Genomic DNA, 15,202 nt, shown 5'->3' on the forward strand with positions numbered 1-15,202 from the left:
CCGCATGGAGCAGCCAGGGTTCCTCTACTGGACAAACTGGCCGCGGGCTTCCTTGCTTGCCCGGAGTCAAAGCCAAGGCTTTATTTAAAAGGCTGCGCCCCTTGCCATCCCTGAGCCTCAACCCCCTTCCCCACAAACCACACCGGGGCCCTGCGGTACCCTCTGCCTATAGCTCTCTTCCCCCATATTCTGCAAGACTCCCTCCTCTTGCAGGGCTTGTTTCAGGCATCATCACCTCAGACGCCTTCCCTCACAGCCTGATTGCAATCATGAGCCCCGGGCCCCCCTCCCCCCCATCTTTCTGGTTTTCTCCTCAGCACCCCTCCCTGCCTCAGGGCAGGGACTGTCATCTGACCGTTACTGCTCCATCTGCACCCCACGACCTAAGGAGCAGCTCAGGAAAGGGACGTGTCATGGCCTGGCAGACGCATATCTACAGGAAGAGACGAGTGCCGGGGCCAGACGCAGCAGCGTGGCTGGCGAGGCAGAGAACGCCGCGTCAGCAAGGCGTCCCGGGCCGGGTTCCAGGCAGCATTACCATTTCAGGTGGTTCACGGGAGCACCGTGCCTCTTACCTCCTGAGCAGAAAGAAAGTGCACGTGGAGTAACTTCCTCTCGCTGTCAACCAGAGGCAGAAACGTGATGGTGACATCGTCATCGGTGTTCAGGTTAGCACCAGCACCTCGGTTGCCGTAGCCGTCGTTCTCCATGGCAACCAAAGCAGAGAAGTGGCCCCTTGTATAGCCCAGAGCGATGGGACTTTTCCAACAAAAACTCTGTTCCCACAACAAAGGCAAATAAACACCTGGAGGGAGGAAAGAAAATCCCCATGAGGTTATCAGGATATGGCTGCAAGCTGCATGGTAACAAGAGACTTCTAAAATACTCTTGAATAATGACTTACCTTGAAACCGAGTATATCCTAAAGTTTCTCCCCGGAAACTTTTATAATATTTTACTCCATAAACTATAATTGGTCGTCTAAGAATATGTGCAAGTACAAAAATGTGTGTCTGTTCCAAACTTGCTCCAGGCTGTACGGAATAAAAGGAAGAAAGCAATTTCTCTTTAAAACATTTATTGTCACCCTGGAAAACTGTGCAAAACACAATGCTGCCCTTCAATACACTAGACCGACGCTTTTTTAAAAAAATTTTATTAATAATACAGTCAGGCTAAAGAAACATAAAATTCTTCAAACGGCAAAATCCAATGAAATAATAAAAGAAATCTGCAAAGTCTACGTAAACAAGTATCCTTCACTACCCAATCTCAAGACCCCAACGGCTTTAGTTAAACAGTGACCCCAGGAACAAGAGCTTCCGATAGCAAGCGCTGCTGGAGTCATCCCACGGCCTCCTTGTCAGATCACTGTGAGTACGACCCTACAACGAGGTCCTCCCCAAGTAAAAAGATGAGCTGTTATTTCATACAAACGTAAATGGCAAGAATACTGAACAGGTCTACCACCCCTCTATAAGGATTCCAACAACCCATTTTCAGGAAGTACACGTCGCAGGTGTAAACAGCCACTGTGACGGAGGTACTTCATTCACAGGGTTCAAACAAACAATGGTGTTTTCTGCAAAGAAAAGGAATGGTTTGTTGTGTGTATATCTGAACGTTACAGTTCAGTCTACTGAACGTGCTTCATGGAATAAAACTAATATGAAAGGTAGAGTCTAAGAGGAACAACTCTACATGATTCATTTTTCTAAAAGTTCATTCCCAGCCTAATTTTAAAGGAATCCTTCCACCTGTCGGCCACGGCCCCTTCCCCGCGGCATACATCACATGGACAGAGCCTCGCGCGAAGATCACCGCTTCACCCTCCGGGCCTGACGGCGGCACACCAGCACAGGAGTGCCCCCCACCAGCTCAGTGATCTTGGCTCAGGGCCCCTCAGACCCAGCACAGGAGCTGACCAGCAGGTGGACAATGTAAATGAGGAGCAATACGAAACAAGTACGTGAGCGTGTGGGACCATCGCAGTACGACTTTCATCGGGACGATTTCTAATCACTTATAAGAGACATGTTACTGCCTCTGTCCTGCGGTGCGGACTTGCCTCTGGTCCTGTAGCTGACAGACAGCAGTCCCGGCCAGAACCTGTCACCCGATGCCGAATCAAGCACTCTCTCACGTACGCCACAATGCCTCCAACATAGTTTACGGATGTAAATCCAGGGACTTAGAGCACGTAGCCTACTTTTCTCACAGAAGCACCATGCCTCGAAGCACTCTTACCTGACTAGCAAGAGAGAGTATAAAGGCCCAGTCTTCTTGCCACTGTTCTTCTCTCAAGGAAAAATGTAAACCGAAGCTCTGAGAATACCATGATTCCCAATCTTTCCAACGTGTATAAAACCTGAAAAGGCAAGAGAGTAAAAATAAGCCTCTGTAAGGGTTCCAATCATCTACTTCATGTAGTCTTTAAGCAATTCATGTGAGATCAATTTTATTAATTTTACCCAATTTCCATTATATTTCCATTATATTTATATACCTTCTGCTAGCAGACACCATTTAACACATTCTCGCACAAAATTTCATTTACCACCCAGCAAGTTTTCACCAAAACTTTAAACACTAGTGATGAGAACAATCAATTTCAATTGTCTACTATTGGTTTACAAGTTCAAAAACCAAAAAAACACTCAAAATCATCTGAGATGCTGGGTACAATCAAAGACACTACATTTCTACATTACTGTATAGTATTCACTATTTGGTCACTGTATAAACAACAGACTAGAAACAGCCCATGTGTTCACAAGAGTATCAGAACCACTTCCAGAGCAAGGCCCTAATCTCTTCAATTCTATGAAGGCTCAGAGAGATGGGAAACTATCAAAAAGAAGTGTGAAGCTAGCAGAGGTTGGCCTATGAGGTTTAAGGAAAGAAGCTGTCTCCAGACATCACAGTGCAAGGTGAATCGGCAAGTGACACAAAAGCCACAACAAGTTCTCCAGAAGATCTAGCTAAGATCATGAATGCAGGTGGCCACACCAAACAACCAATCTTCAGTGTAGATGGAACAGTCTTCTACTGGAAGATGCTGCCATCTGGGACTGTCCACAGAGAGGAGAAGTCAGTGCCTGGCTTCAAAGGACAGGCTGACTCTCTTGCTAAGGGGCTCATGCAGCTGGTGACTTTAAGTTGAAGCCAATGCTCACTGACCATTCCAAAAATCCTAGGACCCTTAAAAATTATGCTAAATATACTCTGCTCTATAAAAGAATAACAAAGCCTGGATGACCACGTATCCATTTTTAGTATAATTTGCTAAATATTTTAAACCCACTGTTGATGCCTACCCCTCAGGTAAAAAACTCCTTTCAAATTATGACTGCTCACCGACAATGCACCTGATCATCACCCAGAGTTCTGACGGAGATGGACAACCAGTGTTTCATGCCTGCTAACACAATATCCATGCTGCAGTCCATGACCAAGGAGTAATTTCAACAAGCAAGCCTACAGCTGCCAAACACATTGATTCCTCAGATGAGTGTGGGCAAAGGAAAGGATTCACCATTCTCGATGCAACTACGAACAATCCTAATCCATGGAAAGAGGTCAAAAGAACATTTACAGGCGTTTGGAAGAAGTTGTTTCCAACCCTCATGGACAACCCGGAGGGATTCAAGACCTGAGTGGAGGAAGTCACCGCAGCTGCGGTGGGAGTAACAAGAGCCAGAATGAGAAGCAGAGCATGAGGATGGGACTGAAGCGCTGCGATCTCATGACACAACTTGAACAGATGAGGGCTTGCCTGGGATGGACAAGCAGAGAGTGGTTTTTTGGAATGGTATCTAATCCTGGTGAAGATGCTGTGAAGACTGCTGAAATGACAACAAAGGATTGAGCCTATCGCATAAACTTAGCTGACAAGCAGCAGTAGGGTTTGGGAGGACAGACTCCAAAGCTGAAAGGAATTCTAACTGTGGGTAGGACGCCATCAGACAGCATCGCATGCTACAGAGGAGTCACTTGTGCGGAGCCATCGGTGCAGCTCACTTTGCTGTCCTCTTATTTTAAAACCACCACCATCCCCCGCTCACCCAGCAGCCACTGACGCTGAGGCAAGACCCTCCACCAGCAAAAAGACTACGACTCACTGAAAGTTCACATGATGGTTAGGGTCTCTCAGCAATGAAGTATTTTTAACATTAAGGTATATATGTTTTTTTTAAGACCTAATACTATTGCACACTTGACTACGGACTAAACTTTTATATGCACTGAGAAACCAAAGTTTCCTTTGACTCACTTCAGTACAGTATTTACTTTATTCCAGTGGTCTGGAACCGAACCCACAATATCTCCGCGGTGTGCCTGTATCATACATCCAGTCAAGTTACCATCAAGGCTTGCCAGCCCTCTAGAGAGCTTTTTCATTTTTTTCAGTGACCTCCAAATTCTTCCTCTCTTGCATTATGCTTTGATCTACAATTTAGCTCTCAAAAAAGTGATTAAATTGCTTTCACCTTCAAATTCTAGAGAGTACTTTCATTTAATAACGTTTACTCTGTGCCATGTGTCAGACTACGGGAGGCGCTAGATCTTCCACACAAACCCTCTGTTCTCACGGAGTTTACATTCTAATGGAATTCACATCTAAATACTAACAACAAAATTCACAAGTGCTCAAAAATTACAAAGAGGCACTAGGGGAGTAAAGTTTTTTAGAGTAAGGCCATTATCATTATTGTGTGAGCATTCAATTAGGTGTAAGAGGAAAAAAACACGTTTTAATTAATTTAGCTTCTTTCAGCCTCAATTTTTCTCATTTATGATAACTGAGATAATGTATATACAAAACCAAAAAAATACCATATTCCCTGCTATCTGAAAGTTTGCTTCGTACCCCTTCACCTTTAGGAAAGACCTATACTAGCACCTGTTTTTGCTAGCCAAAAAGAAATCTGAAGAGGATTTTCACTTCTACGAGATGGTAACTACATCTTTGCTTTATGCCATTTCAGCTGACAAAAGGTTTCCCAGGAATGCTCTACTTTCAGATAACAGGGAAACCTGTCTACAGAAAGGACATTTCTGAGCTGGAAGATGTGATATGGACTGTATACTGAATAACAGAGTCCTTGCTGATTTTCTTAGATGTGGTAATGAGGACTCAGGTAAGAGGATATCCTCGTTCTTCAAAGATGCACGATGAGATATTGACCGGCCGGGGGGGGGGGGGGGGGAGGCATCCTGGTGACTTAAACCAACTGGCAAAGGGAGGTGCTTACATATGTAGACGAAGTGTGTGTTGGTAAAGGTTAACAGCTGGGCAGCAATCCAAGGAAGGAAACACTGGGGTCTGGGGCATTGATATATATATTTTTTTGACTTTACTGTGGATTTCAAAATTTGCAAAATAAAATGTGGTCTGAAGACTATGTGTCTCAGGAAGAAAAAAAATCTCGTAATAATCTTTCAAATTTCAACAAAAATACGAAATCAGAACACTTAAAAATATGAGCAAAGACCTTATCAATATTTAACTTCAAATGTTTCTATTTAAAAGCAAAAAGGTATAAAACCCATCAAAATGTTCAAAGTGTCTCAATGTGCAAAACCAAAGCTTCCCCCCTAACTTCCACAGAAAAAGTAACAGGCGAAAAGTATCCCAACACTCTAAGGAAATGATTCAGCAAGAGCACACAGGCTTTACACAGGGAAGGATGCCAGCTCACCAATGTGAACAGTCATGCAGGCTGTCATGCAGGGCTTTCCGAAGCACCGAGTCCTTGTCATAAATGCCCCAGGTAGCTTGTAGCACTGAATCAAGTAAGCAGTCTCCCGCAGTCCGGTTCCAAAGCGCATACAGTCGACTGTCCAAACGCGTAGCCAATTCCAAAGACCAGTTTATAATTGGAGATTCTTCTTCTAACTCTACGTAAGGAATTTAAGTAACATGTTCATTTTCATGCAATTTAAGACTATTCATTGGAGGAAAGAATCCATTCTCTAGATGTTGGTAAGTTTATGTGTCATTTACTACTAAACACCTAAATAAATCTGATCAATTGAAATACAAACTTTCTGGGTAGTTGAAACATCTGTGGCTCTAGAATAATTTTCTCAACTTTTAAATTCTTTACTATTTGCAATGAATGTTTAACATGGAAATATACTCATTCTAGAACAGGAAGCAGAAAACCACAAGGCTTAAAAACTTTTATACCTTTATTCCATCACAGTTAATACCTGTGAATAAGCATTCTTAAATTTTTTTTCCAGTTTTATCGAGATATAATTAACAGAATGAACATTTTTAACAGCACAATGTGACACTGCTCTTAAGGACTTTACATTTCCAATTAAAGTAAAAATCAAACAAGTCAACCATACACTGAACTGCTCCAAGCCTTACAAAGCAGAATTTACGGAAATTGAATTAAATCACATTCATTAATTCCACTTACCTTTCTGAACATCTCTATCAAGCACCTCATCAAACAATTTTTCTTGGACTGTTGGAGGCAAGTCTTCAATATCTACAAAGCAAAAAACAGACTTAAGAGATTTTCTTAGGTCTCATAACTTAATAAATTTGATACGAGCATCGAATAGTGATTTCCTCTAAAATAATGCCCTTGCCAGGGCACCTGGGTGGCTCAGTCGGTTAAGTGTCCAACTCTTGGCTTTGGCTCAGGTCATGACCCCAGGGCTGTGAGATCAAGCTCCTCACTGGGCGCTCAGCACAGAGTCTGCTTGAGATTCTCCCCTCTTCCACCTTCTCCTACTTGTGCTCACTCACTTGCACTTCTCTAATAAAAAAAAAATCTTAAAAAAAAAAAAGCAACCAAAAACTCCCTTGACACTGAAGGCTGTCAAGTGGCTTCTTGTAAAAAAACAAAAACAAAACATGCATGATGTGTGTAAATGTAACATAATTCCCTTTCTATACTTCATTAGCAAAACTGTTATCTAAAAGTAATAAAAAGAATATTTGGACCAATAATTACATACAACTATTATCAAAAAGATAAGAGATAATAATGTTGGCAAGGATGCGCACAGTCAGTAGAATGTAAACTGGTAGAGCCACCATGGAGAACAGTATGGAGTTTCCTCAAAAAGTTAGAAGTATCATCATGATCCAGCAATCCGACATCTGCATATATCTCCAAAGGAGATGAAAATAGGACAATGAAGAGGTACTGAACTCCCACAATAGCCAAGATATAAACAATGGATGAATGAATAAAGATTGGGGGGATGTAAAATGGAATGTTATTCGGCCAGGTGAAATAAAGAAATCCTGCCATTTGCAACAACATGGGTAAACCTCAAGGGCATTAGGCTAAACGGAATTAGCCAGACAAAGACAAATCAAATACTGCATGGTACCACTTCCATGTGGACTCTTAGAGAAAAAAAAGTCAGACTCATAAAAACAGGGTAGGAAAGAGGTTGCCAAGCGCTGGGGGAAGTGAGGAAAAGAGAGATTGGTAAAAGGGTACAAAAACTTCCAAGCTATAAAATGAAAAAGGCTGAATACCTAATGTCAAAACCATGGTAACTGTATTTTATAACACTGTATTATATAACCGAAATTTGCTAGGAGGGTAGAACTTACATGTTCTCACCAAAACAGATAAATAAACCAAACATGTGAGACGATGGGTATGTTAATTAACTAGATGAGGAAAACCCTTTCATAATATATGCATATATGAAATCAAAATGGATACTTGAAATATTTGACAATTTTACAGGACAATTATCCCTCAGTAAAACAGAAATAAAAGGAAAACCCAAACAGCGCTATCTGATACTCAAGTTGATGAAACAGTAACAACATACAAATATATATCTGCCCTTATCTCCCCACACTCTCAACCTCCGCTCAGGCCTATTGTTTTCAGACTTTAGAATCTTCTTATAAAAGTTAATGAACCATTAATTATTGTACACAGATCCCTGTTTTTGTCATCTTCCTCAAATTCTCCATGCTTTGTTCAGTTTACTAAAGGAGCAGTCTACAGGAAAAAGCATTACCCTTAAAATTAAAAAAAAAAAAAAAGGCTATTTTGAAGTCAAAATAAAAATCTAAACATCACCAGAGTAAGCTAAGTGTACAGAGAGTGCATTTCAAGTGAATTTTGTCTGATTTTAAAAGGCTTAGTTATTGGGGTACCTGATAGCTCATTCGGTTAAGCATCCAACTCTTAATTGTGGCTCAGGGCCATGAAATCAAGCCCCATGTTGGGCTCAGAGCTCAGCCAGGGGTCTGCTTGGCCCTCTCCCTCTGCTCCCCCACCCCACCCCGCTCGTGCTCGCTCACTCTCTCTAAAATAGAATTAAATCTTAAAAAAAAAAAAAAAAAAGGCTTACTTATTATCTCCCTACCATTTGTAAATGTCCCTGTTCATGTCAATATAAAAGCTCAAGACACTTAGAACCAAGATGGAAGCTTTATTTTAGAAACTTCTGGTGTTTGGTGCGTTTACTCAGTGCCAAGTGACAAAAAGCATCCTGGAAGACATTTCTAATCGTCACTGAATTGAAAAATGAAAAGCTGCTTCACAAACATAATAGAAATTAATATAAATGAGTGAAGAACATAATGACACTTGCAAAAGAATGCCAGTATCTTTGATTCAAATAATCTGACTCCACCCATCAAAAGCCAGAGTTCTAATCCTATCTCCTAATACCAATAAACAATACCTACGTGATTTTAAAATAGGTATGAAAAAGAAAAAAAAAAAAGTACACTGATAATATCATAAACTAAACCTGAAGAGAAAAATAAATGGGTAAAACATTTTTTTAAAAACATCTAAGGCCCACACGGAAGTCAGTTATTATCAGCTGTTATCTTACCAGAGCCAAAGCATAGGTTTAAGAGGAGCCCTTGTACTGGTCACTTCCAGAATAAATAGGGTAGTCAAATAATTTAAAATGCACATACTGTAGCTAAGTTATCTGCTTTCTAACAGAAACAATTTCACTCACACATTTAAAAATATATATATAATAAAGTGAAAATTTCTTTTCACATTGAAATTTGGAGTTACCTGCTGGCAACGTAAATGTTACAAGGTCAGTTAGAAAATAGCAAGCAAAATCCCCCTTTCTCTGATGAAGAGAGGCAGCTATCTCTCGCCGGATCTGCTCTGTCAGTTCAGGACACACCATTGCTGGAATACACTTTGCTGCTTGTTGAGACACCTTAAATACAAAAGAAACTTTCCTCTGCATCTCATTTATCATTAACAAAAGCAGAAAACAACAGTATTTAAGAGAAATTACCAAACCTTCCCAGTAACTCAGTTTTAAAACAGATTAGGGATTATTTCCTCACTAGTGGAAGTATGTTTCAGTACAACTTTCCAGGAAAATAGCCATAAAAATGCTTTACCTTCTGACTCAGGAAATTCACTTCTTAGGAATTTATCCCAAGGAAATATATAAAGATTTAGATAAAAACTTATGTAAAATGGTGCTGTTCACAAGGTTCATCCTAGGACAGGGAGGGAGGAACGAAAACCACCTAAGTAAGACTAAGCATCATGTCCGCAATAAAAGCATTCTTAAAAAACAGGGAATTCCAGCTCCCGGGAGAAAGAGGAAAGTACACACACTCTTCTCCTGCTGGGTGAAGAATACTTCGAGTACCCTGACATGGAATAAAGAAAGCATGATATTTTTAAAGGGTTAGTTTCCACTGACTTCAAATCCCTCCCCATTTGTTATAACTCTGAATATTTAAAAAAAGCATTGGCTTCTCCAAGTGTAGAACAGACAACGAACCTTCGAAGTACAGCCAGCCTGTCAGGAATGAAATGTGAGCAGTGACGGAGCTCGTGAGCGCTATGACAGAGAACTTCTAAGCAAGGGCATGGCTAAAACTTTTCTTTTCTCTTTAATGTTGGATAGCATCAAATGATGCAAAATTATTATTTTACATTTAAGTTATATTCCCTTTGTGGAGCCCAAAATATCTGCATAGGAAGAATTCTGAAATGAAAGGTGAGTATCTGCAGGAGAGGAAATGAGTCTGGTGTGAAGCTGGAGTGAAGCAGTCAGCTCTGTTCTCTGCTGTCATGACAGACCGCAGCCGCGAACCTGAACAGCCTTTCCTACCCTTCGTCTCTAGCCTCTTCAACCTTATGTCTCCCAACCATCTCCTTAGCCTAGTAATTCTTAACTTAGGGCACATGAACTTGGGAAGGACCTGTGAACCTGAATGGGAATTTTCATTAAATTTAAATCCTTCAGGGGCGCTTGGGTGGCTCATATAGTTAAACGTCTGCCTTCAGCTCAGGTCATGATCTCCGAGTCTCTGGGATGGAGCCCCAAGTTGGGCTCCCAGCTCAGGAGGGAGTCTGCTTCTCCCTCTCCCCCTGCCCATGCTCTCTCTCTCTCTCTGTATCTGTCTCAAATGAATAAATAAAATCTTTTAAAAAGAAATTTAAATACTTCATTTTCACTAACCTCCTGTCTGTATTTAAAATGCATTCTCTTATATATCACAAATCTAATATTCTGAAAAAATCATCATTTCAATATAACTGATTTCCACTGCAATCTTACTTTTATTTTAGGCATGTAAAAAACAGTATTATGAAAAGGAGTCCATAAGGTTCCACCAGACTACCAACAGAGTCCATGACCTAAAATCCAGTTAAAAACCCTGCCCCAGATATACACATCCCCCAAAATATAACGTTCTCCTGGTCTCATCCCAAAGTACTTGGCTCTGTGCTCTCTCTGCAGGCACATCCCTTAGTCCAATCTCCCTACTGGCCCCTTCAATTCTGTCCTCTGGAGTGTCCACTCCACTGAGATGACATTCCACAACCAATTTTGTTCTTTCCCTGGAAATCCACCCTGCTCCCACCTGTCCCACAATATACCATGGTTGGTCTATGTGTTCCAGAGGATACGGAAAAATGATGTGATGTCGCTTCCTAAATTAAATTAGGTTCCATCTAGAAGACCCTGAAGCTTCCATTTGAGTCAGTCTCTTGTGCCCTTTGTCTCTCGGATCACTCGGTCTGGTGAAACCTGCCCTCTGGAGGGACCCACGTGACCAGGATTTGAAGCCTCCTGCCACCAGTCATTCAAGTGTGCTTGGAACCAGATCCTCTCACCCCAGTCAAGCCTTTTGACCACTGCAGCTCTGAAAATGTGACTGTAAGCTCCTGAGGCCTTGGGCCAAAATCATTCAGCAGACCAGCTCCTACATTCCCTACACTCAGAAACCGCATGAAGGTAACAACTGTTTGTTGTCTAAAGCTAAGTGGAGGTGATCTGTTAGGCAGTAAATAGTAAGTACCCTGGGGTTCTACTGCCTTCCCACTGTTAGTCCCCAGATGTTCTTAGGAGGTCAATGACTTATGACAGTCCCTCCGACTTTCTCACAGCCCTCTACCAGACTGAGGGCAGTTCAAGAACCCCTCAAAGGACTTGAACCTTGATTCACAGCTGCCATCTCTATCCTGTCTCCCGCCACCACCAGCAACTACAGCTCCACACGCTGGCCCTACCAATACACAACGCAAATAGAGCCAGACCTCAAATACTACAGAAACTACCTCTAACTGGTTCCATCCCCTGTTCTAGAACTCTGGTTCTTCTAGTCACACTGCTGCTTTTCAAACAGTCCCTTTTTCCCACAGTAAGCCCACCTTTGTTTTCACCATGACTATCACTCAAGCCCTTCCCTTCCTTTTTTTGGTGCTCTGGCATCACTGGACTCTTACCAAACCGAACAATGCCTAGCCATTTCAATCATGTTTTCAGGTAACCTTCATATTCCTTAATCCCTCCCAGTGCTTTGTACATAATAGTTCCCAATATTGGCAAATTTGAATATGCATACCACAGAAGACGTATACTGACAAAATTTGAATCTACAACTGATCTGACTCCCTGCACTTTTACTCTATTTCTCTTATCATTAAAAGAATTACCTGGATAATATGGTCACATCCTGAATCGTTCACCTGCCATCCTTTGTGACATCTGTGTAGTTATCTAAGCTGGAGAGCTCAGAACCAACTTGATCCCTCTCTCTCCATGACTCCCCATAGCCAGCCGATTCACTTAATCTTGACTCCATCCCCACCAGCTCTCTCAAACCGGCCCACTTCCTTCCATTGCCATTGCCACCCTGTACTGGCAGGGCAGAGCGCTTGCCAGCATCACGCGGTGCTATCATACCGAAGCTTCCCCCTCTCCTATCCACAGAAGCCCAAAGAACCTCTGATCTGGTCACTCCCCTGCCCCTCTCCTTAACACTCTGCACAGCTGTTCACTGCCCTAGGAACAATCTTCCAGTTCCCTGCCCTAGAAGATCCTTCACAACGCTTCCCTTACCAGTTCCCAATCACCATCACAGTCACGCTGAGTAGCTGCAAGCTCCTGAACTCACCACAAACACTACCACCAGGGCCTCTGAATAAATGGTTTCCTCAACTCCCTTCTCTCCTCCACCCACTTATGAGGCTAACTCCTACTTCTTCAGATCTCCACTACAATGTTACCTGCTCTGCATAATAAGGTAAGGTATGCCAAAACACTTTTCAAAGTACTCCCACAGCACCTGGCATTCACATCTATGAGAACACACACTGTACAGAATTACCTATTTCTCTACTTTTCTGGATACTCACTGAAGGAAGAGCCAGTGTCTTCACAATTACATCCCTTTTTAGCACCATACCTAGCACACAGTAGGTACTCAATAAATATTAGTTGAACGAATGAATGAAAGATACATCCTAGTGTTTTTTTTAATCAAACAGATTATTCAAATATTTGGCAAAATGTCCTATTTTAAAAGCAGTATACCCTTAGGAATTATATACTGTTGAAGCCTCAAGTTTAGTGTGAATCTATAAAGGAAGTAAAAGAAATCTAAAACATATAATAACGGTTCAGAAAAACATTACATCAAATACGAAAACTAATGAACCCATTTCCTTCATATAAAACATTTAACCAAAATGCCCTACTCACCTCTGTAAGCAGTATTGCTAGCATATCCTGCCTCTGAAAACGTATAGCCAGATGTACGAGAGTGTAGCCAACATCAAAGGCAGAAGGGCGGTTCAGCAAGCGCACTTCGTCTGCAGAGAGCTGGCGTGCGATGTCCCCTCCTGAGGACTTGTACGCCTCTACGGCAGCTAAGTCACCTTCTACAACCCCTAGAACAAGCAGCAGGACAGACAAGAGATTATTTCTATTCTTCAAAAAGCATAAACCTGTTGCATTCACTCTAAACCCTTTTAAGTGTTTCTCTAGGATTTCTGGACCCTGGGACAACATTTAAATGTCCTAAAGAATATTAAAGAAAACTGATATATTCCTCTTCCTTTAATTTCTCTCCAGAACTAGAACTACCTTTAGATACTTACCTTCACATCAGCACTGGCTCCATACTTGAGGCTTAGAGGAATCATTAAAATATATTAATTGGATCAAAGATCAGTAATCCTAGTTTGAGAAACTAGACTTTACAAAAGACACTAAACTCCTGTTCTGGTCCTGACTTTGCAGAAACCAAGGAGACGGGGATGTGCTTCCTGTTGGCTTTGGGCTCTCTTGCCCTTTACAACTGCATGTTTTAAGCTGAATCAAAACAAATGCTGAGCCTTCCATATTGCTGTTTAGCTATGAAACAATTCAGAGCAAGTAAAATGATTTTCAATGTAAGTTAAAGTTAGCAACATTTTTATTTCAGAGCCTCCAAAGCCAAGTCTTCCTTGCACTCATTAAGTATTAATACAGTAAAACTTGAACCAGATGAGTTAGAACAAAAAATATGCTAAAAGAAAACATTACAAACCAGTTGGGGGTAGAGAGATAAAACAAGTATCACTTCTTCCAAATTCATAAAGAACTTTCTGTTCCCACTAAACCACGTCACTAAGCTTAATACAAATTAAAATTAGGTGAAGACAGTAATCCTATTTACTAGGCAGTACAGCACACATCTATGAATAAACAGCCTTGGCAAAATATAAAGGTGTAGGTAAGCTTCAAATTTAACCACAAATAGTGTAAATAGTGTTACAAACGCGCCGCGCGCGCACACACACACACACACACACACACACGCCAAGACTGTAGGACCAAATAATTTTAAGTGTGTCCTAAGTTACATCAGGAAAAAAATCTGTTGGGTAAAACGCTAATACTAGCTAAAAATATTCTTAGTGTATTTTTTAAAAAATCATTTTTTTATTGCCATCTTGAATTAGGAATTAGAGAAATAAGTCTAGTCCTTGGAGTATAACAGATTGGTACAATGCAACACTTTCTTCCAGTTATTAAAAATAGCAAAACTTTAAAATAATTTAATTCCCATGTTCACTGAATGCCCATGACATGCAAAGCACTGTGCTAGGCAATGTGAGTAACACAGATAGTAAAAACATGATTCCTATACTCAAGACAGTCCTTTCTCATCACATCTGTGGGCCACAAAAGACCAGCCTCAAAAGTTTTCAGACTGTGGTCAAAGATCCTTTCTGCAAATCTAGACCCACTCCCCCAAAAAAGACATCCTGTCACTGACACAGACATTTTTCAGGTGAAGAAATCCATGATATCAAATGAGAACACCTTCTTACAGGAACTTTTATTTTCATGGCCACATAGGATAATTAATACATTCTTCAATAAAGGGGCGCCTGGGTGGCACAGCGGTTAAGCGTCTGCCTTCGGCTCAGGGCATGATCCCATTGCTCTGGGATCGAGTCCCACATCAGGCTCCTCCGCTAGGAGCCTGCTTCTTCCTCTCCCACTCCCCCTGCTTGTGTTCCCTCTCTCACTGGCTGTCTCTATCTCTGTCAAATAAATAAATAAAATCTTTAAAAAAAAAAATACATTCTTCAATATAAACGCCTAAGTACAGCTGTCACCCCCACCCGCAATACAGAAAGGGCTTTAAAACACCCTTAGGAGGCCGAGTGCCCTGGAGAATCATCAGGGCTAAAACGTGATACTGTTGGCAGGAATATTCTCAAAAGGGTAAGACTTAAGAATAGACAAATAAAAACAAATCTATGGTTAGAGTCAAGTACACAAAGAACTCTCAAATTTCTGCTTAATTTGTTTTAATGAACAGATGAGAATAATCAAAGAAAGCTCGTAACTTATGAATAATTCATGTGTTCATCTCTCTAGAACTAAATATGCCCTGCTCTGTTTCCTTCTGTGTATATGTTTCTTT

General features: G+C 41.3%; 1 protein-coding gene across 2 annotated transcripts in view; it reads right to left on the minus strand.

Moving 5' to 3' along the window:
- The window catches only part of ZRANB1 (zinc finger RANBP2-type containing 1), a 60,233-nt gene that overhangs the window by 3,816 nt on the left and 41,215 nt on the right, over positions 1–15,202 (minus strand). For both annotated transcript variants that reach the window (XM_026494356.4, XM_026494355.4), the window contains exons 3-9: positions 12,985–13,172; positions 9,036–9,189; positions 6,435–6,506; positions 5,703–5,901; positions 2,248–2,368; positions 905–1,034; positions 576–805 (exon numbers count right to left, since the gene is read on the minus strand). In XM_026494356.4, the coding sequence (XP_026350141.1) occupies positions 576–805; positions 905–1,034; positions 2,248–2,368; positions 5,703–5,901; positions 6,435–6,506; positions 9,036–9,189; positions 12,985–13,172 (1,094 nt within the window). The remainder of the gene's footprint in view (positions 1–575; positions 806–904; positions 1,035–2,247; positions 2,369–5,702; positions 5,902–6,434; positions 6,507–9,035; positions 9,190–12,984; positions 13,173–15,202) is intronic.

Source organism: Ursus arctos, unplaced genomic scaffold (assembly GCF_023065955.2).
Source record: "Ursus arctos isolate Adak ecotype North America unplaced genomic scaffold, UrsArc2.0 scaffold_7, whole genome shotgun sequence".
NCBI classification, from domain to species: domain Eukaryota; kingdom Metazoa; phylum Chordata; class Mammalia; order Carnivora; family Ursidae; genus Ursus; species Ursus arctos.